At 37.9% G+C, this 16,188-nt stretch overlaps 2 protein-coding genes across 3 annotated transcripts in view; one reads left to right on the top strand and one right to left on the bottom strand.

The window, feature by feature from the left end:
* LOC126481390 (tectonic-1) overlaps window positions 1-6,045 on the top strand; it is a 95,721-nt gene extending 89,676 nt beyond the window's left edge. For both annotated transcript variants that reach the window (XM_050105115.1, XM_050105114.1), the window contains exon 5: window positions 4,822-6,045. In XM_050105115.1, coding sequence (XP_049961072.1) covers window positions 4,822-5,997 — 1,176 coding nt within the window. In that variant the 3' untranslated portion in view covers window positions 5,998-6,045. The remainder of the gene's footprint in view (window positions 1-4,821) is intronic.
* A 1,436-nt stretch (window positions 6,046-7,481) lies between these two features.
* Window positions 7,482-16,188, bottom strand: part of LOC126481391 (uncharacterized) — a 121,013-nt gene continuing 112,306 nt past the window's right edge. The window contains exon 6 of the mRNA XM_050105116.1: window positions 7,482-7,799. Within this exon, the coding sequence (XP_049961073.1) occupies window positions 7,482-7,799 (318 nt within the window). The remainder of the gene's footprint in view (window positions 7,800-16,188) is intronic.

Genomic DNA, 16,188 nt, shown 5'->3' with positions numbered 1-16,188 from the left:
CTTTCTTTCCACTCCTGAATGCTATCTGCCTAATGGGCTCCATAAAGTGCTTAACATTGCAGCTCCCAATAACTGCCACGTGTCTGCTCAGCCCCTGCTGAAAGGGTGGTCACCTGTCCACTCACAGAGTGACTGGGTGAATGGAGGTGGCCCGTCTCCACATTGGTCCTCCAGCTTGAGCGACGCAAACACATTACCACCCGCCACTCATGCACCAGTGAGGGCAGGTCCACTGCATCGGGTGCTCTAGGAGGTGCTTTGGGCAAAACAAGCAACACCTAAGGTGTCCCATGCAGTGTGCCAGATTCTCTGCCATTGCTATACCCTGAGGCAGAGCCTGAAGGTGACTAAAGTGCACTTAGCTGTTCAAGAACTATTGCCAGTTCCTCCTGCATCCACACACAGCATGCACAGAAGCATTATGTTCGAGTATAATGACTTTTCTCGAGACTAGAAATCTACTCTGTAGGAATCATCATGGGTTTCGAAAAAGACGGTCATGTGAAACCCAGCTCACGCTATTCGTCCACGAGACTCAGAGGGCCATAGACACGGGTTCATAGGTAGATGCCGTGTTTCTTGACTTCCGCAAGGCGTTCGATACAGTTCCCCACAGTCGTTTAATGAACAAAGTAAGAGCATATGGACTATCAGACCAATTGTGTGATTGGATTGAGGAGTTCCTAGATAACAGAACGCAACATGTCATTCTCAATGGAGAGAAGTCTTCTGAAGTAACAGTGATTTCAGGTGTGCCACAGGGGAGTGTCATAGGACCATTGCTATTCACAATATACATAAATGACCTGGTGGATGACATCGGAAGTTCACTGAGGCTTTTTGCAGATGATGCTGTGGTGTATCGAGAGGTTGTAACAATGGAAAAGCATACTGAAATGCAGGACGATCTGCAGTGAATTGACGCATGGTGCAGGGAATGGCAATTGAATCTCAATGTAGACAAGTGTAATGTGCTGCGAATACATAGAAAGATAGATCCCTTATCATTTAGCTACAAAATAGCAGGTCAGATACTGGAAGCAGTTAATTCCATAAATTATCTGGGAGTACGCATTAGGAGTGATTTAAAATGGAATGATCATATAAAGTTGATCATCGGTAAAGCAGATGCCAGACTGAGATTCATTGGAAGAATCCTAAGGAAATGCAATCCGAAAACAAAGGAAGTAGGTTACAGTACGCTTGTTGGCCCACTGCTTGAATACTGCTCAGCAGTGTGGAATCCGTACCAGATAGGGTTGATAGAAGAGACAGAGAAGATCCAACAGAGAGCAGCGAGCTTCATTACAGGATCATTTAGTAATCGCGAAAGCGTTACAGAGATGATAGATAAACTCCAGTGGAAGACTCTTAAGGAGAGACACTCAGTAGCTCGGTACGGGCTTTTGTTAAAGTTTCGAGAACATACCTTCACCGAAGAGTCAAGCAGTATATTGCTCCCTCCTACGTATATCTCGCGAAGAGACCATGAGGATAAAATCAGAGAGATTAGAGCCCACACAGAGGCATACCGACAATCCTTCTTTCCACGAACAATACGAGACTGGAATAGAAGGGAGAACCGATAGAGGTACTCAAGGTACCCTCCGCCACACACCATCAGGTGGCTTGCGGAGTATGGATGTAGATGTAGATGTAAACTATAAAAGCATACAGGTTCTTAGATATGCAACTTGCTACACTCCTGAGATTTCACCAATGGAGACTGATACATTAATGAGCTGTGTAGCTGGCTGTTGCATGAGAAACTGTGGCACTACAGACTGAATGAATTTACACTTATAAAAATGTGAGATTAGACCTCTTTAAAAGAAAACATGCATAAAATTTAATAAACACACTATGAGGAAAACAGAGAAAGATGAACACTTAACTTGCTGCTCTGTAGATGTATATCAGCTGAGAGCTGTCATTAACAAACTTACAAACAGTGTTAAATGCAGATATATACACTGATGTTGAAAATTAAGACTAAATATATGAAAATATATTAGTTATAACATGATACAGTAACTTAATCTAAAACATCTAATTACTACAAAATAAATGCAATACACTTGTAACTTCAAAAAATTCTCAAAAATGTGTCTTTATTTACGTTAATGTACACTGAAATTTGTGATGAACAATTCTTTGAACAATAACTGTGAATTACAAAAGCCTATATTGATCATACAGTGTAAGCTTTCACGGCTGGTGTTGTCTTCACTTAAAACTTCTGGGCTGACAGGCCGTGGTCGAAGTATAAAACTCTCTCCTGACGTTTCGTCTCCGACTGCGGGAGACATCCTCGGAGGCGAGCAGTTCGCCGCTTTACCTCCGAGGATGTCTCCTGCAGTCGGAGAGGAAAGGTCAGGAGAGAGTTTTATACATTGACCACGGTCTATCAGCCCGGAAGTTTTAAGTGAAGAAAAGCCTATATTTTACAAAATACGTAATGCACAATCAACAAAACTTCTCAAAAATGTGCATATGCAAGCAGCTGTTTTTCACATAACTATGCAATGAATTTAGTGGATGATTGTGAACAAAGATTGCCAAAAAGCATGATTTAAGTTTACAATTGATGATGTAGTAAATGTTTTTCATGACACTAGTAAATGTAAAAAATACATAGTATATCCTGATATACATCAGTATTGATGCAGTGAATTGAAGATTATGAGAGAATGACATGAACAACAAATTATCAGAACCTATAATTATGAACCTGTTATACATGATCTCACACAAAGGGAAATCCAAAAGTCAGCCTGTATATGTAAATTAGTGTGTGAATGCAAAGATTTTTTTACTTAGCTGAATTTGTGACACATTCAACACTGACGTACCAAAGATGAACACTGTTGTGTCAGTTTATCATGGTCAAAATTGTGAAAACTTTGGAGCACCAACAAAGCATATCTTGTGCTTAAGCAGCTAAAAATGCTGTGTAATGAACTAGAATGTATTGATCGTAAGACCCTCAAATACCATACTTACAGTTACAATTTATCACTTTTTTGCTGTCACTTGTTTTGACTACATGGAGATGATCTGAGGGGACAACAGTTCATTGGTGATGCAGCAGTAGAAGAGTTCACACAAAGTGGACACCAAAATATCTCACCTCTTTATTCAAAGTTTCTGGAAAATTAATATTCATAATAGATTGGAAAATCAGCCAAACTGTTGCAAATAAAGGATTATTATATAAAGGGATAATAAACCTTTATTTGCAACTGGTTGGCTGATTTTTCAACCAGTTGTGAATTACACAGTAACTGTCTCACAGCCATGTTTTAAGATTTTGAAATATTCATAATAGTTATAAATCTGGAAGTTTGCAGAAAATAAGATACGTATCTTTAACTTCTAGCTTCTTAGGCCTAAAAAAAGCTGATATTTATTTCAGGCAGTTAAAATGGACAGAACATGTAAAAGCTTTAACAAAGAGACTATCCACAGCATGTTTGCTCTATGAATACTTGCACCAGTGTGCAATATTTCATGCCTCAAAATGACATATTTTGGATACATACCCTCAGTCCTCAGTTATGGAAGCATGTTTTGGGGAACAAGTGATAGGAATATTCAATCTGTCTTCAAGGTGCAGAAAAGATCTGTACGGATAATAACAAATAGCAGCAATAGGACCCATTGTACTGATTTATTAAAAAAAACTAGAAATTCTGACTGTCCCATGTGAATACATTCTCCAGACTGCAATGTATGTAAGGAAAAATGTTCATCTGTATGCTACAAACAGCTCAGTTTATGGCTGTGAAACTAGGTCCAGCCACTACTTATACCAAAACAGGAAAAAAAAGTCCAAAACACAGAACAGTATGCCATATAATGGCCTAAAACTGAACAACAGATTGACACAGGAAATAAAAGGTGTAAATGAACTTCATATCTTTAGCCAAAAGCTAAAAACATATTTATTAAGCAAAAGTTGTTACAAGGTAAATAAATATTTAGAATGATTGTAGATAGCTATTTAGTGGACACAAATACCACATAGGCCTATATAAAGTGACAGCATATGATATAATTATAAATATTGTAAGAATTGACCTGTAAAAATTATAAGAATAGAATTGTAAATATTGTAAGAATCTATGTATGTTTTAGTTCATAAGACACAATTGACGACATCCATACAATTTATTGTTATACAGATGAATAAACATATCAATCAGTCAATCAATCTACTGTTAATTGGTATTGTAACATTACATTTGAAATCTTGCAGCTATTTCTGAGTCTTGCCACAAGTAACCACATAAAACCATGAAAAATATTTCTCCATGATTTGCAGTTAATGTTTTTCATTGTGGTTTATTTTCATACTTGTTCACCTTCTTTTAAAATAGGGTTTCTACAGTTGATATCAATATAAATTTTATGTTATACAAATGCAAAATCAGCTTGTATGTAAATATCTCTTACCCATTTGTAATGAGATAATCACTGTAAAGTTAAACCCTTCTTGTAAGTCCTTAGACAGTGGATTAACTTTTTAACTGTATTTTCCTTACACCTCACACTTTTAGTAATTGCTAAGCATTGTTCATACTAAATAACTGACAATTGTTTTCTGAATAAAAAATTTTATAACTTTTTTTAAAATTTAAATGTTATTTTATTTTCCTTCTGCCAATAAAAATAGTGTAATATAACAGAAGCAGTAAATAATTGATTGATTTCTTTTAAGTGTTTTGAAGCAGGGAGTTAGTCATGTAGACACATGATTGTTGTAAATATGCTAATATTATAAACTTACTGTGTATTCATTGGCCTTTTTTATTGTTTCAGTCATGTCCTAATAATACCTGCCTTCAAATAATACCATTCTTTTGTGATGGTACTTCCACTGACATGGACGAATGTGTCGAAGTGGATGGAATTGAAACTCCATCTTTGGACAATGACATGATCAGATGTACAAATGTGGTTCAAACTGTGAAATATGTGGTACATCACAATGGTAGTGAAGGAGTTTTAAAAATGGAAGCTTTTTTCTGGCTCATCAACATCACATTAACAGAACAAGTTTTTACCCAGGACTTTGAAATTTTGTTCACCTGGTTTGGCAAACAGAGGAAACCATTCCAACGCAGTGGCAGGCCAGGTTATATTTTTGGTAAGCCCATTATGGCTGGAAAGAAAGTTTTTCAGCCATCTGCACAGGAGCAGGAACCTGATCGAGAAGCAATAATGCTAAGTGATGATCCACTGGGGTGGCTGACTATTGCTAGACCTCTGTCTGATGGTTCTTGTGGACTAGTTCATGAATATGCTAGCAGAAGCATTGTGACATTTGGCGAAAATCAGAGAACTTCATGTGTCATGTATCTCCATTTATCTGACTTCAGTAATATGACATCGTGTACCTCAATACAGAGGAAGGTATTTCATATAATGCTTGGCAACAATGCTGAAAATATAACTGAACTTCAATTATTCAATCTTTATGTTGCTACATTTGGAGATTCCAGTGTGGAGGATACAGGTGACTGGGTGCCTGTATTATTTGAAAATATTCCTCAGTCTGAAAGTTCTCTGGATAGAAATGGTAATATTTTTAAATGTAGAAATATTATCACTACATTTCATACTTCTATTTTGTATTCATATACTGGATCTGTTCTTAATCCTCAGGCAAAAATAATTGGCACATCCTTCAGATTTGGCACACCACATGATCTTATTTATAGATGCTTGCACCCAGGTTGTGAACAGATTCAACTGTCAAGCAAACAAATTCAGATAGTCAGTTCTGTTTCATTTTATGATGTATCTTCTGAACCAGAATTATATTTTTCAAAGCCCCCAGTATATGAAGTGAAACTTCCATTTGATTTCTTTTATCCTTTTTTATCAAACACGCAATCAACAAATGTTGTTAACTACACAAAAATACTATCTATTTACTTCTTTTTGTTTACAACACATACATTTGCATATAATATACTTTTTGAAGTGAATTAATTTTTTTTAAATTTTACATCATTTAAATAAATCACATAAATCAGCTTTTTGTACAGACAAAAAATGTGTTGTCAAAGAAAATGATTTATTTCATTAGATGCTGTGTTAAATCTTGTAAGAATGTCATTTTCAATTTGGTACCAACTAAGGGTGTTGTATAAAAATGATTTACTTTATTGCCGGTATAAATTATTATGCACAGCATTCTTGACAATGCTCTATTGAAAAATTTCATTGCTTCAGAACACTGAGTAATGTGCATTGTGTCTAATACATTGAACAGTATATATAGTATAATTACTTAATCTCTTGTTATTGAACTTGATGGCAGTTGCATTGTATCAGTTACTGCAATGAAACTGGTTTAGGTTTTTTATTACGGGATACATTAGAACTACATATTGTTTTATATCATAATTGAGATTGTCAATTTACAGTTAGGAATAATTGCAGAAATAATTATAATGTCAAAAACCATTTGGAACAAATGTCATAATGAAAAGAAGTGGAGGATGTGGTGTACTGTGTGCTGTTTAAATGTGTGTTCTATTGTCTGTAATCACAGTATCACTTCCAGTGTTTCATTGTCATATGTTGTATTTAAAAGTAAACATAAAATCATATTTAATTCAGTTGTGTATTGTAATTCTCTTGACAAATGCAGAGGAATTTTATGTATTATTATTATTATTATTATTATTAAAATATCTTGTTGTTTCTGTCTGTGTGTTCAAGTTAATCATTGAAAGTCTGCGGGGATATTGATACAGTTTTCACTAGACACTAGACTGATTCACGAGAAAGGTTTGTGGGCATGGGATCCAGGTATAAAACCACCCGACTGTAGAGCCAGGTCAGCATATGCTGCCATCGACTTTCAAAATGACTTGTGGTGAAGGATGTATCAGATAACAACATGTTTTTTGGTATAGAGTTGATGTTCAAGGGGTGTGAAGGGATATATGGGAGATCATCGTGCAGAGAATGAAGCTCACTCTGGACTGGCACTGGAGGTGGCTGGATGGTAAGTTGCAATAACACACACAGAACTTCTCTGTGAGTGGGTAGATTGTACTGTACTAGCACTGCAGTCAGATGGCTGGCATATGGCCATAGCTTGCACCACACTGATACTGCAATCAGGCAGATGGGGGTACGGTAGCTTGCAGCTCCCATCATTGCCGTGAGATGTCACTCCAAATGCTTATTAAAAGTAGAACAGATAACATTTGTGCCTACTAGGAACTTTCCTGGTGTACACTCCTTAAATTGTTTAAGTTTCATAAAAGTGATGATATTCACTTGCCTATTATTGTTCACAAGCTTTATTGCTCTAGATACTTAGTGCTGTGTCTGTGAAGATGTGGTGGGTTGCTACTTTCACTATAATTTTAAAATATAACAAATAAGTTGTTCACACATTTCATCACAGTGACCATCATCAATTTTCTTACTCTGTGTTCATTTAATTTGTAGTTACTATTTTAAGCTAGAGTTGTTAGAAGATACTCCTTGTAAGATTGAACATTAATTTCTTGTACAATTAAGGCGTTCTTGGAGAGCTCTTCAGATTCAGCATAATCCACAAAGAATGCACCTCTTCCATATCTCCCCTGGACTTCCACAAAGACACCATACGAGCTAGCTTTTGTGATCAGGTCTGGATTAAGAAGAACTGCAGCAGAAAGTGCATCAGCACATATCCAATATGTTTCATTAGCTTCCAGTTGGTAATGTTCTATTTTATTAAGGAAAGAAATCTGTAAACTATTTGCCACTCCCAGTACATTCTTTCGCCAGTCCTGAAAAACAAAGTTTCAAAATCAGTGTAAATTCATATTGGTCTTACATGTAAATGCTTGTAAAACTGTATGTACAAATATTTAGAAAAGCAGTACTCCCAAAAATGATAATATCATAACATGACTGAAAAAAATCTGTGCTTGGAACTTTTATTTCTCTGTTCATATAGGGTGTTTCAGTACTTAAATAGCATCCCTGATCCAATACTTCCATATTTCATTGCCTGGCTGCTTGACAAGTACGAACAATTTCTTGTGGTACCTTAGTACCCAAGACAAAAGAGGCATTTGTGCGCTGGATGTGTGTTGCTACTGGTCTGCCAGTTTCACCAAAATATACTTCTCCACACTCACAGTCCACCTTGTACATGCCTACAGTGCATAGGGCATGTATCTTGCCCTTTGTGGAACTTAATCCATTCTGTGTCTTATAGGTGCTGTAAAAAATGGGCTGGAAACCAACCCAGAGAAGCTGTTTGCTTGTTTGATCACTGAGACCTTTTACATAAGGTAGATACTAGTACTGTTTATCTATGTCCTGCCTGTCTGTACAAAGAACTGAGAGTGGATCCCATCACTGAGGTAATTTAAAAAGCTGAAGACTTTAATCAAGTTCACAAGAACTGATGCTAATACAATCAAAACTTGTGCACAAAACTCCAATTTTATCTAAAATTTATGAAGTGCCAAACAAGCACAAAGAAAGCAGCCCTTTCAGATCAATAGCAAATAGGATTCACTTGCGTACATACAAGCTACATCTTATAGTTGGCAAAACAGATTTCTTCATGAAGAAGTCTGCAAATATTATACAATGCATAAAGGAAGAGACAGTTTTATACATTGACCAGCTGGTTCAATTTGAAATGAACCATGCACAACTCACCATCACCCAGTGCTGAAGAACTTGGTCATCTGCTCACTGACCACTCACCTATAGCAGCTAAGTGGTGCTCACAATACAACATATGAGCTTAAGAGGCCATGAAAAACTTTCCCGGTCAGTGTGTGTAGCCTCAAATTGATACGCAGAGCAATGGGCAAAATGAAAGCAAGAAATACAGGCAGGACACAGGTAAACCGCCTTCAGCAGTGCACTTACCTCGCTTCCCCAAAGTGTAGGGGTGTATTATCTGCTGGAACTTGCCGTTTCGGCACTATGTCATAAACTGCATCTCTTGTGGTTATGCTGTCAGCTGAACACAGAAAATTAGCCATAATTACTGACTGGGCCTTCACAACTGCTTCTGGAGGTGGTAGCTGGCAGTTGAAAAATGACATGTCATTAGGAAGCTGGCTTTGGCACCCATCCATCTGTGTAACATTGGTCTGTAGAACTGTGATGTCTGGGTGTACATGGATAGACCAGAGCTAGTCTTTTCTTATATTGAACACAGTACTGAATAAATGTTTTTAAATCATCATGGCCTTGGTTATTTGGTGGACTCAGTCCATGGAACCTGAGACCCCAACTGGTGAGCTCACCTGTGGAGAACATTGCTGGAGCTGCCACTGCAGCAACTGGTAGAGCAGAAAGATGCAACTGTAGGCCAGTATCGCTGACATGCTAACTTTTACAGCTCACCAGGTATATGTTAGGTTGACCATCCTGACATATCAGGTGAAGAAATGCTGCCCAACTGATGCCGGAGGCTGAGGTGGCATGCACAGTCTATTTGCTTAAGCCTTTCCATCCTTACTACCCAGTAGTTAGAATATGTGTGTGGGCAATAAAGTTACCATACAAGAGGTGATGTAACAGCTGTTAAATGAATCTGCAAAGATGGTTGTAGATAAACAGAGCTGGATTGAAGAGCTAAATATCTTGAGGATAGCCAGAAGGGTGGAAACACCTTCACCATGCAGTCTCTTTTTCCCAACTGTTTACTTAACCATATCCCCTTTGGTAACAGCTTTTGGGAGGAAACCTGGGGAAGAAGTTAAAATCTGGGGACTGAAATGACCTTGAACAAGGACCAGAGGACTAACTGCTAACTTAGGATGGCTTAAGTTCACAGGTGATTTTTGAGTGTGCTTTTGTAAAATGTCATGAGAAATTAAGATGTGTATAAACTTTCACAGGTTTGATAACTAGATTGTTGGAATGCTACCAGTCAGGAAGTACCACTAAGCAGCACTGAGAGTTATTTAAAAGCATATCTATGAAGCAGGCAGGAGGACACTTACACTTTCACGAAATCAATACAAATCCATACATTCTAACACAGAATCCAGCAGTGAATCACATAGTGATCCAAGAGACCAAGGAGCTTGCACACATTTCTGACCAGACTACCAAGTGATGTGTCGAAGAAGGTCTGACCAGATTTCCCCAATACTTTAAAAAGAGTAGCACATCCACGACACATCTGACAGAAATGGAATCCAACAAGCAACCATGGGAATGGAGGAATGAGTTTGGATCTCAAGTGACAAGTTATCAATCACACCACTTGGGTCACATGCAGTAGGTATTTCAAGGCACTACAGTGTGGAAATGGCAGTCAGTCGGGCCACTGAATAACAGGATGTGAGCAATAGTAAATGTCTTCATGTAGCACAGCATGTGCGCATTAAACAGATGAGTGAGCTGTGCTTTCACTGCCCAGTGACAACAGCACTTTTTGGTGAATGCAGCCACAGGTCAGCAGAAAACAATGTCAGTGGCAGACTTTTGTGTAACCAACAATATAGAAGAGCAAGGAGGAAAACTTTTATTACACCCTAGATTGCAGGTAGCCATAGGTTCTTCATGATAGACAACATAACCCTGTCTAGCTGTAAATTAGGCAAAGTAGAAGGAAGTATTATAAGTTTTTCCTTCACAAGACGAATGTTGTGGATGATGGCAATGCAAAAAAATTTGTTATTATAAGCTTGGTTTGGTCAAAAACCATTTCTTAGATCCTGTTTCCACATTTTTCTTGAAATATGTCATAACTTAGGCAGGAATAATGAAACTGTCCTCTCACTGGATTACATGGCTTTGCATTGTGCTGTAGTTGATTGAAAGTGGCATACTGTGATGTTTGGTGCGTGATCCATTCCCAAATGGTGCCACAGCTGACGATACTACATTCATGTGGGGTTATATTAAAGGAATTAACACTATTGCTAAACTACGACTGTGGTGTCTCAAGCTAAATTCCCCTGATAGGACTTTGGAAAGAACAGAGCAGACATTGGGGCCACATTGCTGATTGATGTATTGTATGTTGTGGAGCCATTGGTGTACAGTCATGAACTAAATAGAGCATTGTATGTTGTATGCTCAAAATCATCATGAACATTGTGTAATTCCTGTCAGAATGGATAATTTTGGAGAAGTGGAAGCTAAATTAGCTTGTTGAACAGTGATTGCAAGCTTGTAATCATTAAAAGAAGAAGGGTTAGAAAAGGAAGAAGGTTTCTGTGGCCCACAGTGAGGGAAAGCTGCCGACAAGCTAGTATGGGAAAGTGGCTTATTTGCCTAAAGATGCTCAGAAAAGAATTGTTATGCTACTCAATGAGTATATAGAAGTATTTAGTCCCAGTGGACCACTTCAGCACTGTCAGATTCCCACCAAAGATGTGCAGGCAATGTACAAGAAGCTATAATTTATACTGCACCATCTTAAACCAGTCTTGGAGAAGTTGAAGACACAGCAGCTCCAACATGGAATTATAGAGGAGAGTGAGAGCTCAAGGGTAACACCAATAGTTATTGCACCTAAGAATGAGGGTGCATGCCTTTTTGATGAAAAACTGCCATGGTGACATCCCAACATGTGCTAGAGGGCGTTTTGGCCAATGTATATAGATAACATTCTTGTTTTGTGTAGGAACATTGATGTCACAGTGCAATGTTTCAGAAAGTGCTAGAAGAACTGAGGGCTGCACACTTCACCCTAGCCTGTAGAAATGTCACTTCACCCAAAAAGAGCTTTGCTCTTTAAGTTCAAATGGTTCTGAGCACTATGGGACTTAACATCTGAGGTCATCAGTCCCCTAGAACTTAGAACTACTTAAACCTAACTAACCTAAGGACATCACACACATCCATGGCCGAGGCAGGATTCGAACCTGCGACCGTAGCGGTCGCTCGGTCTTTATGTCATATCATTATTCAGAGAGAAGCAGAATCCAATCTGCAGCTTGTCAAAGCTGTCCACAACATCCACAATATGTGAAATGGTAAAAGAATTCCAGTCTTCAAAAATAAAAATAAATAAATAAAAATATGGCAAATAAAAATCGAAAATATGGGCTTGACTGCAGAAATTGTAATTGCTGAAAAAGGGTGCCAAATTCATTGCATTGCAGAGTGTGAAGAATCTCTTGTATGACTGAAGGAGTTACTAGCCCCATTCTTGCATGCCTGGATATGAAAAACCCTTTATACCCCCCTGGGAAAAGTGCTGTATTTGCCCCAAGATGCTCAGGGAAATTGGCTGCACTACTCCCTGAGTATTAATAGTACTCAGTGCCAGTAGATAACTTTCAGCAATGCCAGATTATCACCGAAAATGCACAACCAATGTACCAGGGAAAGCAAATGGTAATGCAGATGTTGCAAGTTGGAATGTGTGTGCATTGTAGCAAATCAGTTTGAGCGAGAAGCAATTGAAGCACCCACAGTGCAAGGGTTCACAACAGTAATGATTGTGATGCATCCAAAATTCAGTACACACAGTGTAATACCTTAGCAGGAAACATACTAGTGTCAGAAAGTTGTGGTCCCAGACAGTTTGTCTGGTGAGGTGCTATATCAAGCCATGATACAGTCTTTGCAAGATACAGCGAGAGAGGTGTGGCTGTTTGTCACATTGCAGAATTTTATTACTGGTGGAAACACATGAATAAGGAAGTTGAGCAATATGTAAAAGCAAGTGTGCCTTGCACTCGGTAAGCTAGACAAATGAACAAGGAGAACACCAGCTACAGAACATGTGCGACCATAATCTGGAGCTGCAACCACATTCAAAAGTTTAAGTTTATTGTTGCAACATAGGTGTAATCCCTCATAGACTTTAGACAGCTACATCTGTTTCTTTTATGTGTAGTCATCTACTTTTTATTTTGTTGTGTGATTGTACTCTTACCATTCCTTTAGTTGTATTAAACAACCACTCTCCCATTACACATTATGAGAACTGCAACTGTCAGTCCTGGGCTACAATGCCTTTCCCCATAATTATTGTTCCCTGTTATGATGTTTTCTGTGCCATCTCCAGTCAGTTTGACAAATTCCCAAGTGCAGTGTAAATGCTCTTCCATAGAAGGGAGGACACGTAATGGTCTGTCAATTGCTTCCACAAGATACAGTGAACCATGATGCTCTGTTGGCACTTCCACTCATTGGGTCATCGCAGTCATTCCTGGAAGTCACTGATCACCATAAACTGAGTCTGCTTGCAGCCGATAAATATGGTCTTGACTTTCCAAAGGAAGCAGGTGTTGGTGCTTCACTGGAGGTGTCAAGGTCTGGAGGCATCAAGCTGTCAGTTAAATGAACTAGACCATTAAACATCTTGCTGTATATGGATAGGCATTTTCCAGTCTTGTCTTGTACTGCATGCAGTATTGAGCATATGTATTAAATGAAAAGCACAATATTGTTTATGTCCTGCAGGATTAATTTATTTAGGCAACCTGTTTTTGGCTTACAAGGCTATCATCAGATTACAAGTTCTGTCAACAAAGAAGCTACAGTATTTGTAAACAACAGTGGAAAAGATGTCACTCATCTGAACTGAGACACAGACACAGAATAAATGTCATCTTTGACAGTTTGGTGGTAATTCAATAAAATGGTAAAAAGTTATACAATAAAGGCAGGAAACTGTGGAAAACATTAGCATTAAACATGAAAAGTCTGCCCATATAACAGTTAATATCAAATTAACAATCCTATTTAAAACAAATTAGTACTTGACATACTATTAAAGACTTGTTGGGAGAGGTGTTACATACGAGGTTTGATCAGAAAGTAATGGGAATTTTCGATTTTGTTAAAGAATCTTTATTTATTCATCAACATCAACTTTTTCCCTTCCAAAGTAATCCCCTTTTGATATAATAAATGTGTGCCAGCACTTCTTCCAATCTTAGAAGTACTTCTACAATTCAATTTTCATTACAATTTCAGCTCCTTTAGCAATTCTGTTTGTATCTCATCAGTGGGGGCAAAATGACGTCCTTTCACAGTTCTCTTCAGCCATGGGAGTAGAAAGAAGTTGCAGGGGGCCATGTCCAGCCAATACGGTGGCTGAGGCAACATAATGGTTTTGTGTTTTGCCAGAAAATCATGAACAAGCATTGAGGTGTGAGAAGGAGCACTATCATGATGCAATATCCATGAGTGGTTTTGCCACAATTCTGGTCGTTTTCTTTGGATTGCTTTATGCAAATTGCACATAACTTTGAGGTAGTATACCTTACTGACCGTACAACCATAAGGCAGGAACTAATGATCCACTATCCCATTGTAAGTGAAGAAAACAGTGAGAAGAACCCTCGCATGTGATCAAACCTGTTGAATTTTTTATGGTCTCGACTCCTCAGGCAGTTTTCATTGGGATGATTGGGCCTTGGTTTCAACATTGTACCCATATACTCTTGTTTTGTCACCTCGTTTAAAAGTTCTGGAACATTGTTGACTTCATTCAGCAATTCCTGAGTGATGTCTACGCAATATCGTTTTCGGTTGAAAATCATTAATTTCATAAATAACTTTGCTGCTACATGTTTCATGCCCAAAACATCTGAAAAAATTGCTTGTCATGAGCCAAAGGATATGTCAACATTATCAGCAACCTCTCTGGTGCTGATTCGGTAGTTTTGCAGTACCATTTTCTTTATTTCTTCCATATTGTTCTCAGTAATTGATATGCTATGGAATATCGATTATTGTATATTGGTCAATCAGCCAGAGACTTAGCAATTAGGCTGGTTGAAAATCAGTGCAACTGAAGATTTCAGAATTAAGGTTCCACATTTTCTGAGAATGTAATGAGTGAGGACCACAGCTGCCAGCCACAGTCCCATATCCTTCACTTAGCAAACAAAGGCCACAAACACAACTTGTTGTAAGCCCTGGAAATCAACAACCATTTGGCCCAAAGTCCTGATTTAATATTGAATGACCAAACAGCTCAGTACTTCCCTCTCCTATTCTTGACTAAATCCTTTCAGCTTTCCATTACGTACTATATTGTCTGTTCCTTTCTATTCCTCCATTTTCCTGTATTTATTTGTTTTTATTTTATTGTGATTGCCTATGTATTCCATATTACCTGTTGTGATTGTCAGTTCTAACTTTTATTGTGTTTCTGTATCATTTTCCATGTTGAATACCTCTTCAAGCTATTATTTAGTGATCTTATCAAATAATTATTTTATTTTATTGGGATTGTTAAGTTAATGTAAATTGTTTTATAGACAGTATTATGAAAAGGACAGATTCTGCTCACCATATAGAGGAGATACTGAGTCACAGACAGGTACAGCAAAAAGACAGCTGCTCTCTGTGGCCAGAGACAGTGACCATGTGTGTGTGAGTTTGGCTTGCATGAATATGTGTGTTGTCTACTTTCATAGAAGACCTTTTTTGCCAAAAGCTCACATGTGTAACAGTGTTTCAGCTATGCCTCTCTGTGACTCAACATCTCCTCTATATGGTAACAGTCTATCCTTTTCATTATTCCATCCTGGATTTCTCATTGTTTGTTATGTAGACACTGTTTTTGAAGTTTAGTGTTAATGTTTTCCCTGGTTTGCTCCTTTTATATTTACTTAGTGTACAATTGTTTACATCTTTACATCGAATTACCGCTGTAGTCACAAAGATGATTTTTACTGTGTGTTTGTGGTTCAGTCTAGATGAGTAACATCTTTTCCATTGTTGTTTACAAATATTGTAACTTCTTTGATGATGATAGTTAAAGTCTGATGATGACCTTGCAAGCTGAAAACCAGTTAACTAAATAAATTAATCCTATGTAACATACACAGTATTATGCTTTTCATTTATTCCATGAAGCAGTGGAAGAATTAGTTGATATGAGTAATGGAAGTGGGTATTTGCTGTCCATTAAGTCTGGGATACCAGCCAGATGAACACAGCTGTGAGGAACATTGCTGAGGCTGCCACAGCCAACATGTAAATCCCATATAGCTTACCAGGTCTATAGCCATCCTGATGCACCACAGATTATATGACACATAACAGGAAAACATCTTCATCTGATTGGTGTTCCATCCAGCTTCTACAACATGCATAAGATCCAAGATGCATTCGCCTGCACCAAAAACAAGAAGGTTCTCTGTACACTGTATTTATTTGTTTTTATTTTATTGTGATTGCCTATGTATTCCATATTACCTGTTGTGATTGTCAGCTCTAACTTTT

This window comes from Schistocerca serialis, chromosome 5 (assembly GCF_023864345.2).
Source record: "Schistocerca serialis cubense isolate TAMUIC-IGC-003099 chromosome 5, iqSchSeri2.2, whole genome shotgun sequence".
NCBI lineage: Eukaryota > Metazoa > Arthropoda > Insecta > Orthoptera > Acrididae > Schistocerca > Schistocerca serialis.
This window is presented reverse-complemented; position numbering and strand designations above follow the sequence as displayed.